This window comes from Engystomops pustulosus, chromosome 1, assembly GCF_040894005.1.
Source record: "Engystomops pustulosus chromosome 1, aEngPut4.maternal, whole genome shotgun sequence".
Taxonomy (NCBI): domain Eukaryota; kingdom Metazoa; phylum Chordata; class Amphibia; order Anura; family Leptodactylidae; genus Engystomops; species Engystomops pustulosus.
The window spans coordinates 204,220,185-204,238,634 of record NC_092411.1 but is presented as its reverse complement, the minus strand read 5'-3'; the positions used below and the strand labels follow the sequence as shown (position 1 = coordinate 204,238,634).

At 43.1% G+C, this 18,450-nt stretch overlaps 1 protein-coding gene and 1 long non-coding RNA gene across 2 annotated transcripts in view; one reads left to right on the top strand and one right to left on the bottom strand.

Moving 5' to 3' along the window:
* The first annotated feature begins 12,344 nt into the window (after window positions 1–12,344).
* SLC39A8 (solute carrier family 39 member 8) overlaps window positions 12,345–18,450 on the top strand; it is a 33,319-nt gene continuing 27,213 nt past the window's right edge. Inside the window, exons 1-2 of the mRNA XM_072118627.1 lie at window positions 12,345–12,441; window positions 12,566–13,114. Coding sequence (XP_071974728.1) covers window positions 12,884–13,114 — 231 coding nt within the window. The 5' untranslated portion in view covers window positions 12,345–12,441; window positions 12,566–12,883. The remainder of the gene's footprint in view (window positions 12,442–12,565; window positions 13,115–18,450) is intronic.
* LOC140071217 (uncharacterized) overlaps window positions 15,380–18,450 on the bottom strand; it is a 69,149-nt gene continuing 66,078 nt past the window's right edge. Inside the window, exon 3 of the long non-coding RNA XR_011849094.1 lies at window positions 15,380–15,519. This is a non-coding gene — a long non-coding RNA (uncharacterized lncRNA). The remainder of the gene's footprint in view (window positions 15,520–18,450) is intronic.

Here is an 18,450-nt window from a genome sequence, read left to right as displayed (position 1 = left end):
CCAATTCTGAGCAATTTGTAGTGAGACTTGCGACCGCTGTGTTCTGCGCTTAGTGGCGCACATATCCATAGCAAAGGCCGAAGTGGCAAAATTCAGTAGGGGTTGGATTTCTATTAGCCAATAACTCAGTGTCATCTCATCTGGCATAGTACTGTGCTTCCTTTGATACTTGGCTAGAAAATAGCCATAGGAGAATACAAACAGCTTCTTGAAGCCTACAGTAGCGTTCTATATATTTGATTTCTGGTTGATCTGCTGGTGGCTGTAGTTTCTGCAGTGCATGTACTTGCCAATTCTGAGCAATTTGTAGTGAGACTTGCGACCGCTGTGTTCTGCGCTTAGTGGCGCACATATCCATAGCAAAGGCCAAAGTGGCAAAATTCAGTAGGGGTTGGATTTCTATTAGGCAATAACTCAGTGTCATCTCATCTGGCATAGTACTGTGCTTCCTTTGATACTTGGCTAGAAAATAGCCATAGGAGAATACAAACAGCTTCTTGAAGCCTACAGTAGCGTTCTATATATTTGATTTCTGGTTGATCTGCTGGTGGCTGTAGTTTCTGCAGTGCATGTACTTGCCAATTCTGAGCAATTTGTAGTGAGACTTGCGACCGCTGTGTTCTGCGCTTAGTGGCGCACATATCCATAGCAAAGGCCGAAGTGGCAAAATTCAGTAGGGGTTGGATTTCTATTAGCCAATAACTCAGTGTCATCTCATCTGGCATAGTAGTGTGCTTTGATACTTGGCTAGAAAATAGCCATAGCAATAGGATAGCATTGTTTGGTTTTAAAAACTCAAAAAAAAACAAAAAACACAAAAAAAAAAAAAAAAAAAAAACACAAAAAAAAACAAAAAAAAGTAAAAAAAAAAAAATAAAGTTATAACTCTCATTTTAAAAATGTTTAACCCGAGGGCTAGGGGTAGAGGACGAGGGCGGGGACGTGGGCGTCCAACTACTGCAGGGGTCAGAGGCCGTGGTCCTGGGCGGGGTGAGACACCACCTGCTGATGAGGGAGCAGGGGAACGCCGCAGAGCTACACTCCCTAGGTTCATGTCTGAAGTTACTGGGACTCGTGGTAGAGCACTGTTGAGGCCAGAACAGTGCGAACAGGTGATGTCGTGGATTGCTGACAATGCTTCGAGCAATTTGTCCACCACCAGTCAGTCTTCCACGCAGTCCACCCATGTCACCGAAATCGCCACTCCTCCAGCTCCTGCACCTCAGCCTCCTCCCCCCCAGTCTGCCCCCTCCCAGGAAAATTTGGCATTTGAACCGGCATACTCTGAGGAACTGTTTTCTGGACCCTTCCCACAGTCACAAACCACTTGTCCGGTTGCTGCTGAGCAATTTTCCGATGCCCAGGTTTTCCACCAGTCACAGTCTGTGGGTGATGATGACCTTCTTGACGTAGTGGAAGTGTGTAAAGAGGTGTCCGACGATGAGGAGACACGGTTGTCAGACAGTGGGGAAGTTGTTGTCAGGGCAGGAAGTCCGAGGGGGGAGCAGACTGAGGGATCGGAGGATGATGAGGTGACAGACCCAAGCTGGGTTGAGAGGCCGGGTGAACACAGTGCTTCTGAGACGGAGGAGAGTCCTCGACCTGAACAGGTTGGAAGAGGCAGTGGTGGGGCCAGACGGAGAGGCAGGGCCAGAGCTGGTGCATCAGCGCCACTGTCAACTAGTGAAGCTCCCGTGGTGAGGGCTCTTGCGGCGAGGGCTAGATCTTCAGAAGTGTGGAGGTTCTTTAAGGAAACACCGGATGACCGACGGACTGTGGTGTGCAACATTTGCCAAACCAGGCTCAGCAGGGGTTCCACCACTACTAGCTTAACTACCACCAGTATGCGCAGGCATATGAATGCTAAGCACCCCACTCAGTGGCAACAAGCCCGTTCACCTCCGGCCGTGCACCTCAGGACCCTGGCACAAAAACCCCATCGTCGCCTCCACGATCCTCCACAGCATCCACCAGCGTTCAGCTCTCCATACCCCAGACGCTGGAGCGGAAACGCAAATATAGTGCAACCCACCCGCACGCCCAAGCCCTTAATGTGCACATCTCCAGATTGCTTAGCCTGGAGATGCTGCCCTATAGGCTAGTAGAGACCGAGGCCTTTCGCAACCTCATGGCGGCGGCCGCCCCTCGGTATTCGGTCCCCAGCCGCCACTACTTTTCCCGATGTGCCGTCCCAGCCCTGCACCAGCACGTGTCAGACAACATCATCCGTGCCCTGACCAACGCCGTTTCTGACAAGGTCCACCTGACCACGGACACGTGGACGAGTGCTGCCGGGCAGGGCCACTATATATCGCTGACGGCACATTGGGTTAACTTGGTGGAGGCTGGGACCGAGTCTGACCCTGGGGCTGCTCATATACTGCCGACGCCGAGGATTGCGGGGCCTACCTCGGTCCAGGTGTTTCAGGCCTACTATGCCTCCTCCTCCTCCCACCCCTCCTCCACCTCCTCCTCCGAACTACCATCCGTGGGCACGGCGCCATCAGTCGGTAGCTCTAGGCACAGCAGCAGTGCCGTCGCTAAGCGACAGCAGGCGGTGCTCAAACTGCTGAGCCTAGGCGACAAAAGGCACACCGCCCAAGAGCTATTACAGGGCATCACGGCGCAGACTGATCTGTGGCTGGCACCGCTGAACCTCAAGCCGGGAATGGTTGTGTGTGACAACGGCCGTAACCTGGTGGCGGCTCTGCAACTCGGCAGACTGACACATGTGCCATGCCTGGCCCATGTGTTAAATCTGATAGTGCAGCGTTTCCTCAAGACATACCCCAATCTGTCTGATTTGCTCACGAAGGTGCGCCGCATCTGTGCGCATTTCAGGAAGTCCAGCCCAGATGCTGCCACTCTCAGGGCAGCGCAGCGCCGCCTCCAACTGCCCGCTCACCGACTGTTGTGCGACGTGCCCACGAGGTGGAATTCAACACTGACCATGTTATCCAGAGTTTACCAGCAGCGCAGAGCGATTGTAGACTGCCAGATGTCAACTTCCACCAGAACTGGTAGTCAGGTCAGTCAGCTTCCTCAAGTCTACAATGAGGAGTGGACGTGGATGTCTGATATCTGTCAGGTGCTGAGTAACTTTGAGGAGTCAACACAGATGGTCAGTGGCGATGCCGCCATCATCAGCCTCACCATCCCGCTGCTTGGCCTGTTGAAAAACTCTCTGGTCAGCATGAAGTCGGAAGCTTTGCGCTCGTCACAAGAGACGGGGGAAGAATATTCCCTTGTTGATAGCCAAAGCACCCTGAGATCTGTTTCTCAGCGCATATCGGAGGAGGTGGAGGTGGAGGAGGATGAGGAGGAAGAGGAGGAGAATGTTGGCGAGACACAAGAGGGGACCATTGTTGAGTCCTTCACTGTTCAGCGTGTATGGGCAGAAGAAGAGGAGTTGGAGGAGTTGGAGGAGGAGGAAATGGACAGTCAGGCCAGTGAGGGGAGTGAATTCTTACGCGTTGGTACTCTGGCGCATATGGCAGATTTCATGCTAGGCTGCCTATCCCGTGACCCTCGCGTTCAAAGAATTTATTCCAGCACCGATTACTGGGTGTTCACTCTCCTGGACCCACGGTACAAGCAAAATCTTCCCACTCTCATCCCTGGAGAGGAAAGGAGTGTGAGAATGCATGAATACCAGCAGGCCCTGGTGCACAAGCTGAAACAGTATTTCCCTTCTGACAGCGCTAGCGGCAGAGTGCGTAGTTCTGCGGGACAAGTAGCGAGGGAGAGTAGGCGAGCAGGCAGCTTGTCCAGCACTGGCAAGGGTACGCTTTACAAGGCTTTTGCCAGCTTTATGTCACCCCAGCAAGACACTGTCACCTGTCCCCAGTCTCGGCAGAGTAGGGCTGATCTTTACAGAAAGATGGTGAGGGAGTACGTAGCTGACCATACCATCGTCCTAAATGATCACACAGCTCCCTACAACTACTGGGTTTCAAAGCTGGACATGTGGCACGAACTGGCGCTCTACGCCTTGGAGGTTCTTGCCTGCCCTGCCGCTAGCGTCTTGTCCGAGCGGGTTTTCAGTGCAGCTGGTGGCATCATCACCGATAAGCGTACACGCCTGTCGACTGACAGCGCTGACAGGCTGACGCTTATTAAAATGAATAAAGGCTGGATTTCTCAGAATTTCCAATCTCCACCAGGTGAAGGAAGCTCAACCTGAATAATTGATCCACTCCTCCTCCTCCTCCTCATTTTCCACCTTCTCCTCCTCTTTGTACAGTAAAGCAGAGGAAACTGGCTATTTTTTGACAGGGCCCACTGGCTCTTGCTATAGTACTTCATGCATTTAATTTTTCTGGAGGGCCACCTACCCGGTCCTCTGTTTGAAACAATTTTTGTGAGTGCCACATACAGGCACTCAATCTATTCCATTTTACTGCAGGGCCACCTACCTGCTCCTCTGGTTTGAAACATTTTTGGGACTGCCACATACAGGCACTCAATCTATTCCATTTTACTGCAGGGCCACCTACCTGCTCCTCTGGTTTGAACAATTTTTGGGACTGCCACATACAGGCACTCAATCTATTCCATTTTACTGCAGGGCCACCTACCTGCTCCTCTGGTTTGAACAATTTTTGGGACTGCCACATACAGGCACTCAATCTATTCCATTTTACTGCAGGGCCACCTACCTGCTCCTCTGGTTTGAACAATTTTTGGGACTGCCACATACAGGCACTCAATCTATTCCATTTTACTGCAGGGCCACCTACCTGCTCCTCTGGTTTGAACAATTTTTGGGACTGCCACATACAGGCACTCAATCTATTCCATTTTACTGCAGGGCCACCTACCTGCTCCTCTGGTTTGAACAATTTTTGGGACTGCCACATACAGGCACTCAATCTATTCCATTTTACTGGAGGGCCACCTACCTGCTCCTCTGGTTTGAAACATTTTTGGGACTGCCACATACAGGCACTCAATCTATTCCATTTTACTGCAGGGCCACCTACCTGCTCCTCTGGTTTGAACAATTTTTGGGACTGCCACATACAGGCACTCAATCTATTCCATTTTACTGCAGGGCCACCTACCTGCTCCTCTGGTTTGAAACATTTTTGGGACTGCCACATACAGGCACTCAATCTATTCCATTTTACTGCAGGGCCACCTACCTGCTCCTCTGGTTTGAACAATTTTTGGGACTGCCACATACAGGCACTCAATCTATTCCATTTTACTGCAGGGCCACCTACCTGCTCCTCTGGTTTGAACAATTTTTGGGACTGCCACATACAGGCACTCAATCTATTCCATTTTACTGGAGGGCCACCTACCTGCTCCTCTGGTTTGAAACATTTTTGGGACTGCCACATACAGGCACTCAATCTATCCCATTTTACTGGAGGGCCACCTACCTGCTCCTCTGGTTTGAAAAATGTTTGGGACTGCCACATACAGGCACTATCCAAATTAAATTGTCTCCATAGCAGCCTCCACACGTTGTCTCCATTGCTACCTCCAAAAGTCGTCCATATAGCTGCCTCCATACATCGTCCCTTTATCAAACGAGGTGTGTCAGGCAGAAATTTGGGTTGTTTTCATGGATTCCACATCAAAGTTGTTAACTTTGTCGCCACCCTGCTGTGTTATCCACAAAATATACTGGCAAACTTTTACCATTTAGGGATATTATTTCAGCGCTTCTTGCACATCTGTTTACATTCCCCTCACCCGGCATATCCTAAACTTATAAGAACGCTACTACACTTGATCTTATACAAAAGGTTCTTAGAAGTGCTGTTTGGGGAGTAGCCTAGAGACAGGGGCTTGGATTGGCGAAAGCTCGCCTGGCAGCGGAACGCCAGCTCCATGCGCATCATGCGCTTCTTGCGCATCTGTTTACATTCCCCTCACCCGCCATATCCCAAACTTATGAGAACGCTACTACACTTAACTTGGTGCAGGCTGGGACCGAGTCTGACCCTGGGGCTGGTCATATACTGCCGACGCAGAGAATTGCGGGGCCTACCTCGGTCCAGGTCTCAAAGGCCTACTATACCTCCTCCCACCCCTCCTCCACCTCCTCCTCCTCCGAATTACCATCCGTGGGCATGGCGCCATCAGTCGGTAGCTCTAGGCACAGCAGCAGTGCCGTCGCTAAGCGACAGCAGGCGGTGCTGAAACTGCTGAGCCTAGGCGATAAAAGGCACACCGCCCAAGAGCTATTACAGGGCATTCCACATCAAAGTTGTTAACTTTGTCGCCACCCTGCTGTGTAATCCCCAAAATATACTTGCAAACTTTTACCATTTAGGGATATTATTTCAGCGCTTCTTGCGCATCTGTTTACATTCCCCTCACCCGCCATATCCTAAACTTATAAGAACGCTACTACACTTGATCTTATACAAAAGGTTCTTAGAAGTGCTGTTTGGGGAGTAGCCTATAGACAGGGGCTTGGATTGGCGAAAGCTCGCCTGGCAGCGGAGCGCCAGCTCCATGCCAAGATCCAACTAACATAGTTTTAACTGCAGCACCTTTAATCTACTACTAGTTCACTGCCTCCATACATCGTCCCCTTATCAAACGAGCTGTGTCAGGCAGAATTTTGGGTTGTTTTCATGGCTTCCATGTTAACTTTGTCGCCACCCTGCTGTGTAATCCACAAAATATACTGGCAAACTTTTATCATGTACCGATATTATTTGAGCGCTTCTTGCTCACCTCCTTTGGTTCCTCTCTGCCACCCATTGGTTTGAAGCCTGAGTCCATTTAGGGTATGTCGCCATGACACTCTCTAGCCTGCTGCCGCTGCCTCTGCATGCCGTCCCCTATAGTGTCAGGGTCAATTATTGGATGTTTTAGATGCTATCTAGCTTCATTCTGTCACTCTGTCATGGCCATGCTGTTGCCCATAATTTTGGCATAATGGTGCGATTATGCAGCCTCAGAGGCATCCATGCATGCTGCCCCTGCTGTTTCCTGTCCATTTCCGTGGTGTTTCCATCCTTTTCTGAGGTTCCCAGGTGTTTGGCCAAGCTTCCCTGTGCAGAGCCTTGGTCCCCTTGAAAAATGCTCGAGTCTCCCATTGACTTCAATGGGGTTCGTTATTCGAGACGAGCACTCGAGCATCGGGAAAAGTTCGTCTCGAATAACGAGTACCCGAGCATTTTAGTGTTCGCTCATCTCTAATCTATACCTATGGTTAGATTGTATCCCTTATTATAGGTGGTAACATGCATTAAATGCATTACTACACTTTCTGATGCTATATTAAATATTTACTCATGATATGCACTGAGCACTTTACTACAGTTTGTGATGCTATATCTAAAATATCGTATTATAGGTGTGACCTTGAAAAATAGCACCCACTATTAACTAATATTTGTTAATAGCACACCATGGTACATAAATAGGAGGTACGGTGACTGTTTTTGACGCTAGCCCTGCCCCAATGTTGTTGTATGTCCCTCCATTATAGTGTATATTATTATATACATGTCTGTTTCTTGGATTAAATTATTTAATAAAATTTGATGTAAATTTTTATTGAATTGTGGTCAATGTCTGTTTTTTAAAAATATAGGTTGTATATTCATTGCCAGTTGTGTAGTTTTATTCTGTGGAGTAGTGTTATATGTAACTAATGTGGATGCAAATAGAAATCTGTATGTTATCCTCCTTTCTGGAGTTATTCCATTTATTGTTATTGCTTATTGCTACACAGCCCAATGAAAAGAAAAAAAATAGTCTCCCTATAACTTGCTTTCAAAGTTGCTGACTACCACATGGGGCATTATTTTCAAGGTGTTTGGGGCATTGTAGAATCTGCTCAGCTTTGGGGTGTCAGTTAATATTAAATTAAGAACAATAGCGAATGGATATTTAAAAGAGTATTTGTTATGGGTACACTGCAGGGTACATTGTATACTACAATATACATTAAAGGTAAACTAAGGAACCGAGACAAAGGAAATGTACCGATAGAGGATAGGTAAGGAGGTGCCTAACTTATGATCTACATACAATCTTGCATAAACCGGACACACTCACGCGCATAGCCAACACTTTGCCCATCCCTATACCTCCACAATTGCCTAGCCCATCGGACGATAGTGTAGAGGTCAATGGGTGGCATCTTTTACTCCAGAGATATATGTTCTTAGGTAATTAAACCAACTTGCTGGACAAGAAAGTTCATGTAAGATTTTGCTGCCCCTCAGAGCTGGGAGAATCCCCAGGAGGTAATGACATACAGATGCCCTCAGTTATATTCTGTCATGATGGCTTTTGACCCTCCAGGTGAAATAGCACTTCCCATTGTTACCAGATGCAGTTTATCCAGTTTATGCTGTTTATCTATATTAGGAACATTTTAGACATTTACGGCCTATTTCTCCTTCTGCTCATAAAGACCCTTACATTGTCTCAAGTCATATCATGTTGCACATTTCAACAGACATTATTTTTACTTAAAGGGGTTGTCCAGGCTTAGCAAAATCTAGATAACCGGCGTTCAGGCAGCTTATTACCTCAGTCGCTCCTGTTTCCCGGCCCGCCAGCCTTCAGTGCCTTCTAGTAGTCAGACTGGAGAACGCCTGCCTCCGTAAACAAACAGGGTCACAATGGTGCAGGACAACAGGAGCGATGGAGGAGGTAAGCATAACCTTATCCCAGACAAACTTTTTAATACAACACATGTATTTCTGGCCTGAAGAACACTCCTGTTAATTATGAATGGTGCACCATTTGGCCACTGCAGTGTTATTAAGTCCATAACAAGATACAAAGTGCATTACCTAGTAAATCTTTCAGGTGGCGCAATTGCTAGCCCCTCTTCTAAGCTGAAAAAAAGACCTTTAAAGTAAGGCTCCTCAAGGCTAGGGAAGGAGATATCAGCTAGTCTGATGGATTTCCTGATCATGGCATTCTGCAACATGCTATGTAATGTACTTCATTGCAGCTGCAGAAGCCAAACAATGCAAAATAACAGTATAGAAAAGTATAAAATTGATCACATAAATACTTTTTAGCTAAAAATACTTGCATTATATTAATCAAAAATAATGTTGTAGCATTTGAGTTGTACTTGATTTCTGGTAACCATCAACCTTGATTATACGAATTAGACCTTTATGGTTAAACTTTAACTATTAGAAACAAAACATTTTGCTATTCTCAAGAATGTGCTGAGACAATGTGATTCTGGCAGGTTTTAGGCTGTTTCTTGTAAAACCCTGAAGTAATGGAAGGAGGAATCATATACTGCATGTAACACGTCACAACCAATTTACATAGCTCTGCAGATTTTTTTTTTTTTAACAACGTAGTTATTATGGTAACTAATGAGGATAATGACCAACCATGTGACCTGTTCTGTGCCTTTATTAACCTGAACAAAATCAGACACAGTAGGGGACAGGAAAGGGAACAGGTGAGACAACACGTTCTGAGACTGACATGTGTCAGTTACTGACTTGAACTGATCCCGAATGTGCAGGATACTATATATATAGGGATACATTTCTGTACTTATGGTAGCGCTATTAGAAGGTATGGAGAAGTGCAGGTTAGATATAATCTTTTTCTTTCTCATGGATATGGAGTGTGTTTGTTTAGATAATACATGGTTTAGCCATATTATATCTATTTTATTTGGTTATACATAAAATATTTATAGCCAGTTAATTATTGAGGTGATTATGCAGCCATGTGTTCATATGTGGATTAGAAAACTGTGAAATTGTGACAATTCATGGCAATCTGACAGGTCTCTTGTCATGGATACTGACCTAATGGTTAAGTGTAAACATTGCTTCATGTAGAGGGCATTGTTTTATTTTTATATATAGTATTTGTTCCTGAAAACATAATGCAATTTTAGTTAAATATATTTGTGTAATGGTTGATATTTTATATATTTTAAATAGTTTCAGGCATAAGCCATACAATGTGGTTTTGAAGGCAAACAAGCCTAGTGAAGGCAAAAAGGTTTTATGTCATGAGATATGATATGGTTAATTTACCTATTTTGTGCTGGGTTATTATTACTTAAGATTTATTCACCCATTTATATAATATCTCTACCAGAAGTAAGTCAGAAAAAGTGTTAAAATGAAATATAGTATAGCTATGATCATGGCCACCATTTCTCTGGACACTGCCATCATTTGTGCCAGTGCTGTGTATGAATAAGTACAACAAATCATTCTAATGAATGAAATCAGCCCAGCTAGTACTCGACATCCTACCTCACTATGCCTCAACCACAAAACCACTATGAATCTTTCAGACGGTTTCACTGGATATTTTATCTAGTCAATTATACTGAACTGAAAGAGAACCTGTCAGCAGCTTTTATATGACTATCAGCAGCCTGATAGAGTATGAAATATCCTTTATAGCATTTATGTTAAAGCTCCCTCATTTACCTATAAGGAGGGTAAGCCCTGGTGATTAAAATCCCCTTCTCAGTGCTGCTACAATTGTACCTTTAATTAAAGTAAAAAGTACAAATGTAGCAGTGCCCAGAAGTCTTCAATTTGAATCGCTGGCATTTTATGCTACAAATGCATCAGATACACACCCAGGCTGGGTGTTGTTTCCTTGCGGCAGATCTAGACACTGAGACTGTGCTCCAACCTTTAAAATCTGGTGATAGAGTCCCTTTAAATTTAAGAAATGTGATGGAAACTGCATTATGACAAACTAACAATATGGTCATCAGATCATCAGTGCCAATTTCCACATCTCACATTCAATTACTTCTTTGATGTGTTTTTCATTGACATCATGGCAGTTAAGTTCCAACATGGCGACTGATGAATTTACACATGCATTAGCATGTTTCACTGAATAGGACTGTGCATGGCATAGGAAATTTGGGGATTTTGCAATGCCCTGCACAGTGCTACTCAATAGACACTCTTTTGGGAATTCAGCCATGTTGAGTCAGTGAGTACCATGTAGGGCAGTGATGGCTAACCTATGGCACTGGTGCCAGAGGTGGCACTCAGAGTCCTTTCTGTGGGCACTCAGGCCTTCACCAGAGATGACTCCAGGTATCTTCCTGCAGTCCCAGACAGCCCAGGACTTGCTGTGCACAGAGCTATTTTAAAGTGATAGCTCTACCTGGGACTATTTTCTGCTTTATTGGTGTCCTCACTGTGCTGCTATCAATGAAAACTGTGACAGAGAAGGGAGCATAAATCACAAATTACATTTCCATGTTGGCACTTTGCGATAAATAAGTGGGTCTTTGTTGTAGTTTGGGCACTCGATCTCTAAAAGGTTTGCCATCACTGATGTAGGGGGTCATCTATCTTATCTCTGTTTGTTTTGGCTGTTTTTTCCGGTGTTTTTTTCTGTCTGGTTCTTTGGAAATTTATCAATTTTACTTTTTCCTTGTGATAAATGGGTGTTTTTTTTAATCAGATCTCCTTTTGAGACATTTGTTACAAATGTCTCAAAAATGTTGCACAAATGTCTCAAGCCACTTCTTTACATTTTACAAGTTTTCTTTAAGATAAATGTGTCTTATAGATGATAAACAAATGTCCAGTTGTCATTTCAAAATTTCCCCAAAAAGCTCAAAAAAATTTCAATGCGCCAAAAAAAGTCTCAACAAAGAAAGAAAAATAAAGATAAATGACCCCCCGCAATGTATCAATTGGGCTGTAAAGATTATAACAGTAAGGTAGTAAATTGCTGCAAAACTTTTTCACGTTTTATTAGAGTTGTCCTGTTACTGCTAAAATAGCTCATTTCATATTTCCCTATGACTGAATAAAAATTTATTTTGTTATTATGCAGAGAGGCAAATGAACATATAGGGGCAGATTTATCAAGCAGTCTGAAAGTCAGAATATTTCCAATTGCCCATGGCAACCAATCACAGCTCCCCTTTAAAATATTCATGAGCACTGGTGAAATGAAAGCTGAGCTGTGATTGGTTGCCATGGGCAACTGGAAATATTCTGACTTTCAGACTGCTTGATAAATCTGCCCCATAGAGTTGACTAAGTTTTGATGATATTTAATGACTTTATTGAAGAGATACCCCACATGTGCTGGCACCTCTTTACAGGGAATTGCATCATTGGTTATGTCTATGGCTTGCATCTTTTATAGAATTTCTACTATTTTGTATACACCATAAAAATATTTTGTGAGAAAACTACCTAGGCTTTCACTATTGTGTAAGAAAAGAACTTGCTCATTCCTAAGATTACAATATTTCAAGGGAGGCAGCAACCAGCCAAAAGTGCTATTTACTACAGTGTAACAGTGTTATAACAAGGCCAAATGAAAAAAAGAGCAAACAGTACATGTACAGTGCTGAGCTCCACAATAACCCATTTAATGGAAGAACTTGGCCCGCTTCTATTTACCGGTTACATGATGCCATCCAATATCCGAAGTAGTTAACAGAAAGGAAATCCCCATTGACAAAGGAATTAAAGGAAGGTACACACAGTACACTGGACTCTATAAAGGAAATGCATATTTGGAGTGATTTATTTTATTACATTGTATGATGTAATATTTACGGTTCAATTAATTTGTATGTTTCTTTTTTTTTACTATACAGGTTGTATAGACATTGAGACGTTGTTCCCTTATCTACCACAGACTGGGAAGAGCTAATACTGTCTGGTATCAGAGGGCAGTTCCTATGCATAATACTAGCTGAGTTATCACTGGGAGAGCACAAGTGAAAGAAGATAGATACACGCTTAGTCTTCACCGCAGGAGGAATACATAGCCAATGCTAATAACACTCACAACTGGCTATTGCTGTTATATGCTCTGTTTATAGTCACTAACCAGTTTTGCAAGTTTTGAGTAGTTAGAGGCCGGCTGCCTGGTCTGATAGCATAATCCAGTGAACACATACAGCTTCAGTATCATGGGTACTAGAGGGCACTATGGAAGTATATGGGTTTCCATAGCACTTGCACTAAATTTATGGTTAGAAATGGCTCATTCCCAAGGAGAACACAATATAACCACAGGGCAAGAATTTATTAAAGCCATACTGGACACCTATGGAGTGAATGGGAACCTCAACGCCAGTCACGTCGAGAAGATGCAGCATGGCTGTAGTGGACTGGAAGAGATGCATTCATTTTTCAATAAGGTAAGAACTTCGTGGAGATTCTCCTTTACTTTATAAATGTATATTGTGTTGTTTTGAGGTTAAAGCTTGTTAAATAAAATATAGTGAAAATGCAATTATTTGAGCAGTTTTTTTTCTAAATATCCTTTTTAGACCATTTTAAGTTCTTTAGATTTCTTAGTGAATTTTTTGCCTAGTTATAAGGGAGCAAGGGGTGTATCATTGCTGATGGATATAATATCTATAGCCTACTTAAAAACAAAAATTCCTAGAAACTACCAGATCTCTTTATAAATGACTGATTTGGCAAGCTCTGTGTAGCGCAGTGTACTCTGTGAGTGTTATATATAAATATAGAATTATTATTATTATTAATGTACTTAATTTTTGGTTTGTAAGTGTAACATTCAACAACATCAAGTCCATCTAAAACTTTTCTGATCAGCAATAGCAAAATGTAAATATTACCGAAAACCATGTTGTCTTGGATATGTGCATGATTTATATATTACCTATTGTAGAATACATGTGTAAAATGAGTATTTTCAGTACCTTGGCAGAGTGGGTATTGGCAGAGTAATGCTGACAGTATGACAATTGTCATTGTCTGTTGGTTTCTGGGATGACGTACTGACAGGTTAAGTAATAAACTTACGTTTAACATGTATTCTATTGCCAACTACACTCAAGCTCTTCAGAGGTTTCAACACATGTCTGCAAAGAAAAAAAGGAGAAAGTAGAATCCAGTTCAGGCTACAAGTTAAAGCTGAAGACTATACACATAAATCAAATATAATATTACAAATACTATAAAAACGATGCTGTGAAAAAGTAACACAGTCACATATTCCTGAAAAAAACAATGCTGTATTGTGCCTATATAATGGCACCAAAAAGTGTCTGTAGAAAAGTACAACTAGATTTTGAAGCCTGGGAACTGCAGTGAGTTTTCATAGGTTGGTGTCCCCTGGACTGTGGTTGGCATGCATCTTGAATCAATTTTGCCCCACCTGTAACCCAATCAATGGCACTGCACATTACACATTACATTATTACTTTGCTTACTCAGCTGCTCATATACAAAATGCCAAGCTAAACCAAAATGTTTAACTTTTGAATTTGGCAAGTTTCTTTTTATTGGAATTAGTCAAGCAATCATCTTGATGGTTGGATATAAATTCATGTGATAGTATTTTTGAGCTATATATTTGCTGTGGTAAAATGGTTCAGCTTGTATTCAGCTTGTTGATATAAAGTTTGCATTTGCCTTGTTGAATTGTTCAGCTATAACCTAGTTCACACCAGAGTCAAGTAAAATAATTATGTAAAAAAGTGCAAAATTTACATTAAAAATAGAAGGTCTTCCGTTACCTATAGACATCAATGTATGCAAGGTTACTATCAGTTACAATGTTGTTATCAATAGCGAAAACAGGGGTGTTGCTAGACCCCAATGACTATGCATGGAATTTTCAGAAGCGTCTGCTCCTGTACATAAACCCCCCTCCTCACATGTGCCCAGCACTAAATAAGTTTCCCAAGTAAGGCCCACAGCCTCCATTAAGTAATGTCCCTTGCTGCCCCCAGTTGATTATGTCCCCTATAGCCCACATCAAGTAATGTACCCCGCAGATCCCAGTAAGTACTTTCCTCCACGGCCCCTTCTAACTAATGTCCCCCACAGCAAATAAAGATCTTACAGCAATTAATATCACAGCCCTCTGTAAGTTCTGGCTGCCAAATGTATGTTGAAAGTCTATAATTATGACGAATGCCCATTAAACTAAGTGCACCAAAAAAACTGGTGCACTCAGTTTAACCCCTTACCGATGTGTGACATATCTGTAAAGTCTAATGTTGTCTGCGGGTGTATGGAAAGGGCTCACGTTCCAATTAATTATTTTGGTCACTTTCAGTGAAATGGTCAAAATTATTAGCATCTCTTTGTTCCTTTGCTTTAAAACATATACCGCAAACAGAAATTTACAGTTGAATGGTAAATTCAGCTTGAAACCGTCTTTGCATTTGAAAAAGGCTGTTAAATAGTTGGCATCCAGACTGTTAGCTAATTTACATACAATTCCAAACATGATGACTTAATTGCATTTAATAGTAGACTGCAGCCAATTATCAATTCATATTAAACTGAATAGCAAAAGGACTCCTGTATACATCTGTATAGGGAATATTATCATTATAACTTAAAAAGTTTCTCCTGGCTTTAAAAAAAAAAAATTACATTAATACTGGGGGCGCTATAAAAACAATACAAATTTTATACTTACCTCCTCAGTTGCTCCCATTGTTCCGCGGAACCGCCCAGCATCGATGTGCCATTGTTTGTTTACTACTTCCGCACACCTGATACAAATTGAAAGTGATGCTGTATCAGCCGCTCCTGAGTGGTTGGATGGCAGAGTCTGTCTCTGTAAACAAACAAAAGCAGAGATATGAGACAATGGGAGTGCTGGACAACCCCTTTAAATGGTTTTTCTGAAGCTTTCTTCCAAATACAGATCTTCTCCTGACCACGGGTAGTGTGTAATGTTGTAACTAAGCTAAATTCCTTCTTATTCAATAGAGCATTAATAGCATGTGAGGTGCAGCACAGTTTTTGGAATAAAAGGACAACCTCTCTAAGAAGGCCATATACAATTTAAGTGGAACCTACTGACCATCTGGGTTTCCTTACATCCCTTCCCAAACAGCAGATGTTATATACAGAATATAAGCCTCTACTAGAGGATCCTGTAAACAGCTTATTTCTGAGCATACACTTGTAAGAGAGGGACAGAAGGAATAGCTGTTGACCAAATGAGCTAAGGTTAATATTCACCCATGAGCATTTATATTATATTCTCAAGTATACCATTTATATTTAAAGGGGACAGGTTTTCCTGAGAATCATATATCAAGACCAGAGGCGTCTAGTGAACCTTAAAGGGAACCTACCACCACAAATCTACCTATAAAGGTAGATCGGGTGGTAGGTGGATCAATGGGACGTGAGGATAGCCCTTTTAAGGGCTAATCCTCACGTCCCCGCACTTTTTTAGTAACTTTTATTAGACTTTTATGCTAATTTTATTATGCGGCTACTGGGGCATGGAGTAGCCGCATGTGAGGTTACACGAGGCGGCTACTCCACGCCCCGGTAGCCTCTTTTCTCCTCCTACTCACCATCTTTGGCACGCAGCTGCGCGCCCTCGTCCGACGATCCTGCAGTCTGCGCATGCGCAGAACAGCAGGCCCGCGCCTGTGCAGCCCCGGCTTCGGAGCAGTGACCGCGCAGGCGCGGGCCTGCTGTTCTGCGCATGCGCAGACTGCAGGATCGTCGGACGAGGGCGCGCAGCTACGAGCAGCTGCGCGCCGCAGATGGTGAGTAGGAGGAGAAAAGAGGCGTGGAGTAGCCGCCTCGTGTAACCTAACATGCGGCTACTCCACAGCCCAGTAGCCGCATAATAAAATTAGCATAAAAGTTTGATAAAAGTTACTAAAAAAGTGCGGGGACGTGAGGATTAGTCCTTAAAAGGGCTATCCTCACGTCCCATTGATCTACCTACCACCCGATCTACCTTTATAGGTAGATTTGTGGTGGTAGGTTCCCTTTAAATTATTGAGTTTAGTGGATATTTGTAACATCTCCACTGAGTTCTGTAGGTGGGAATCAGTAAGTGTGGAAAATCAAACACCCTTTCTTTAGGTAGGTGAGGGCCTCAGAGGTTGCATGCCCTATATTAAAGGTGCACCAAAAAAAAAAGTTGGAGCAGTGCAGGGAGTGCCAGATTCTGACTCTGACCTCTGACCCTGACTCTGGCGCCCCTTTGCACGATACATATGTAAACTGCACATAGTACAGACTGCACTGTTCTTAGTAAATGTGCCCCATTATTTTGTTAAAGGACACCTGTCATCAGGTCTGTGTCACTTGTCCTGGCACCTCTACCTGTTGGAGCAGCTCACAAGGATCCCATCCCAGCATTTATCTAGTTATTTCATACATTATTCATTGTAAAATCACATATTCTTTATCATGTAAATGAGGCTGGTCACATGGTCAGAGGCAGTGATGTCACCCCTGTTACCCCTCCCCTCTCCTCCCCCTGCTCATGTCTGTGTGTAATGTATAGTAAAGCATGGCTAGTGTGTGTGCTGCATCTGCTGACATGCTGCATCCTCCTAATATACAGGTGAGAGACACAGACATCAGCTACACATGAATCTGACATGTTCTGCTGTAACATGGCTGCCTGGAGCTGTTGTATCTCTCCTAAACACACACACACACATGCACACACAGGCTGCAGGGGGCGTGGCCAGCAGCACCAGGAAGCACATCATTATACAGCCTCACATCATTATACAGGCTGTCAGTCATGCACTGGGGGTGTGGCTGTGCCTCCTACTCATGAATAGAGTGGACAGATTGAATATGCTAATGCTTCATTGGACATTTCACAGGTCATTTGCATACAGCTTTAGGACCTCATTGCTTAAGTTTACAGGCATGTAGAGGGACAATGAAGGGATAGAGGCAATGCTCTCTAATGGCAGTTTATGAAAATATATTTAGTTTAGGGGGGTTATTTTGCATGACGGGTTCTCTTTAATATATTCATTTCTGTGTTTGACTAAAACACTTAATCAAAGACTACCATAAGTCTTATTCCAGGACCCATTATTTTATAATAATGTCAGCAAAATCCCCACAAAGCCAATATAGTTTCTTTCCGAGTAATATTGTCTGCAAATTGCCCCCCAAATAAGTGTACTATTCAGAGTGCCTCTATAGGGCCGAAATGAGTGTTCACAATAGCAAGTGCCCCCACACACTGTCCCCTACAACAAGTGCAAGAGCACACCAAGATAACATTGTCGCAGAAAAGTCCTATATGGTGTACCAAGTACAATGCATTTACATACAGTACAGCATACAGTATATAAAAAAATATTTTTTTACAATTTTTTTATATATTTTTATAAAAGCAAATTTTCAGTGACTTTTCAGTTCACCATGGACCTTCTTCAAACACTACACATTATAGAGATATAAGAAATGTAACAATATTTACATACTTACAAAAAGATCAAAATACAATAATAGATGAACTATTATTACATCAATGAATTCTAGTCATGTAATGTTATAGGTAAATGGCTGGAATGGCATATTAATTATTATGGCAAAGGTATTAATAAAATATAACTAATGGACAATGTATACTATTATATAAACCTGACATTAGCATACCTCCAGAAATTATATAGTGGAAGAAAGTTAGGTCCAACATATGGCTTGGGTGACTCCAGTGTAGATGAGATATATAAATCAAGACCCCAGGCTGCAGACCTCATTT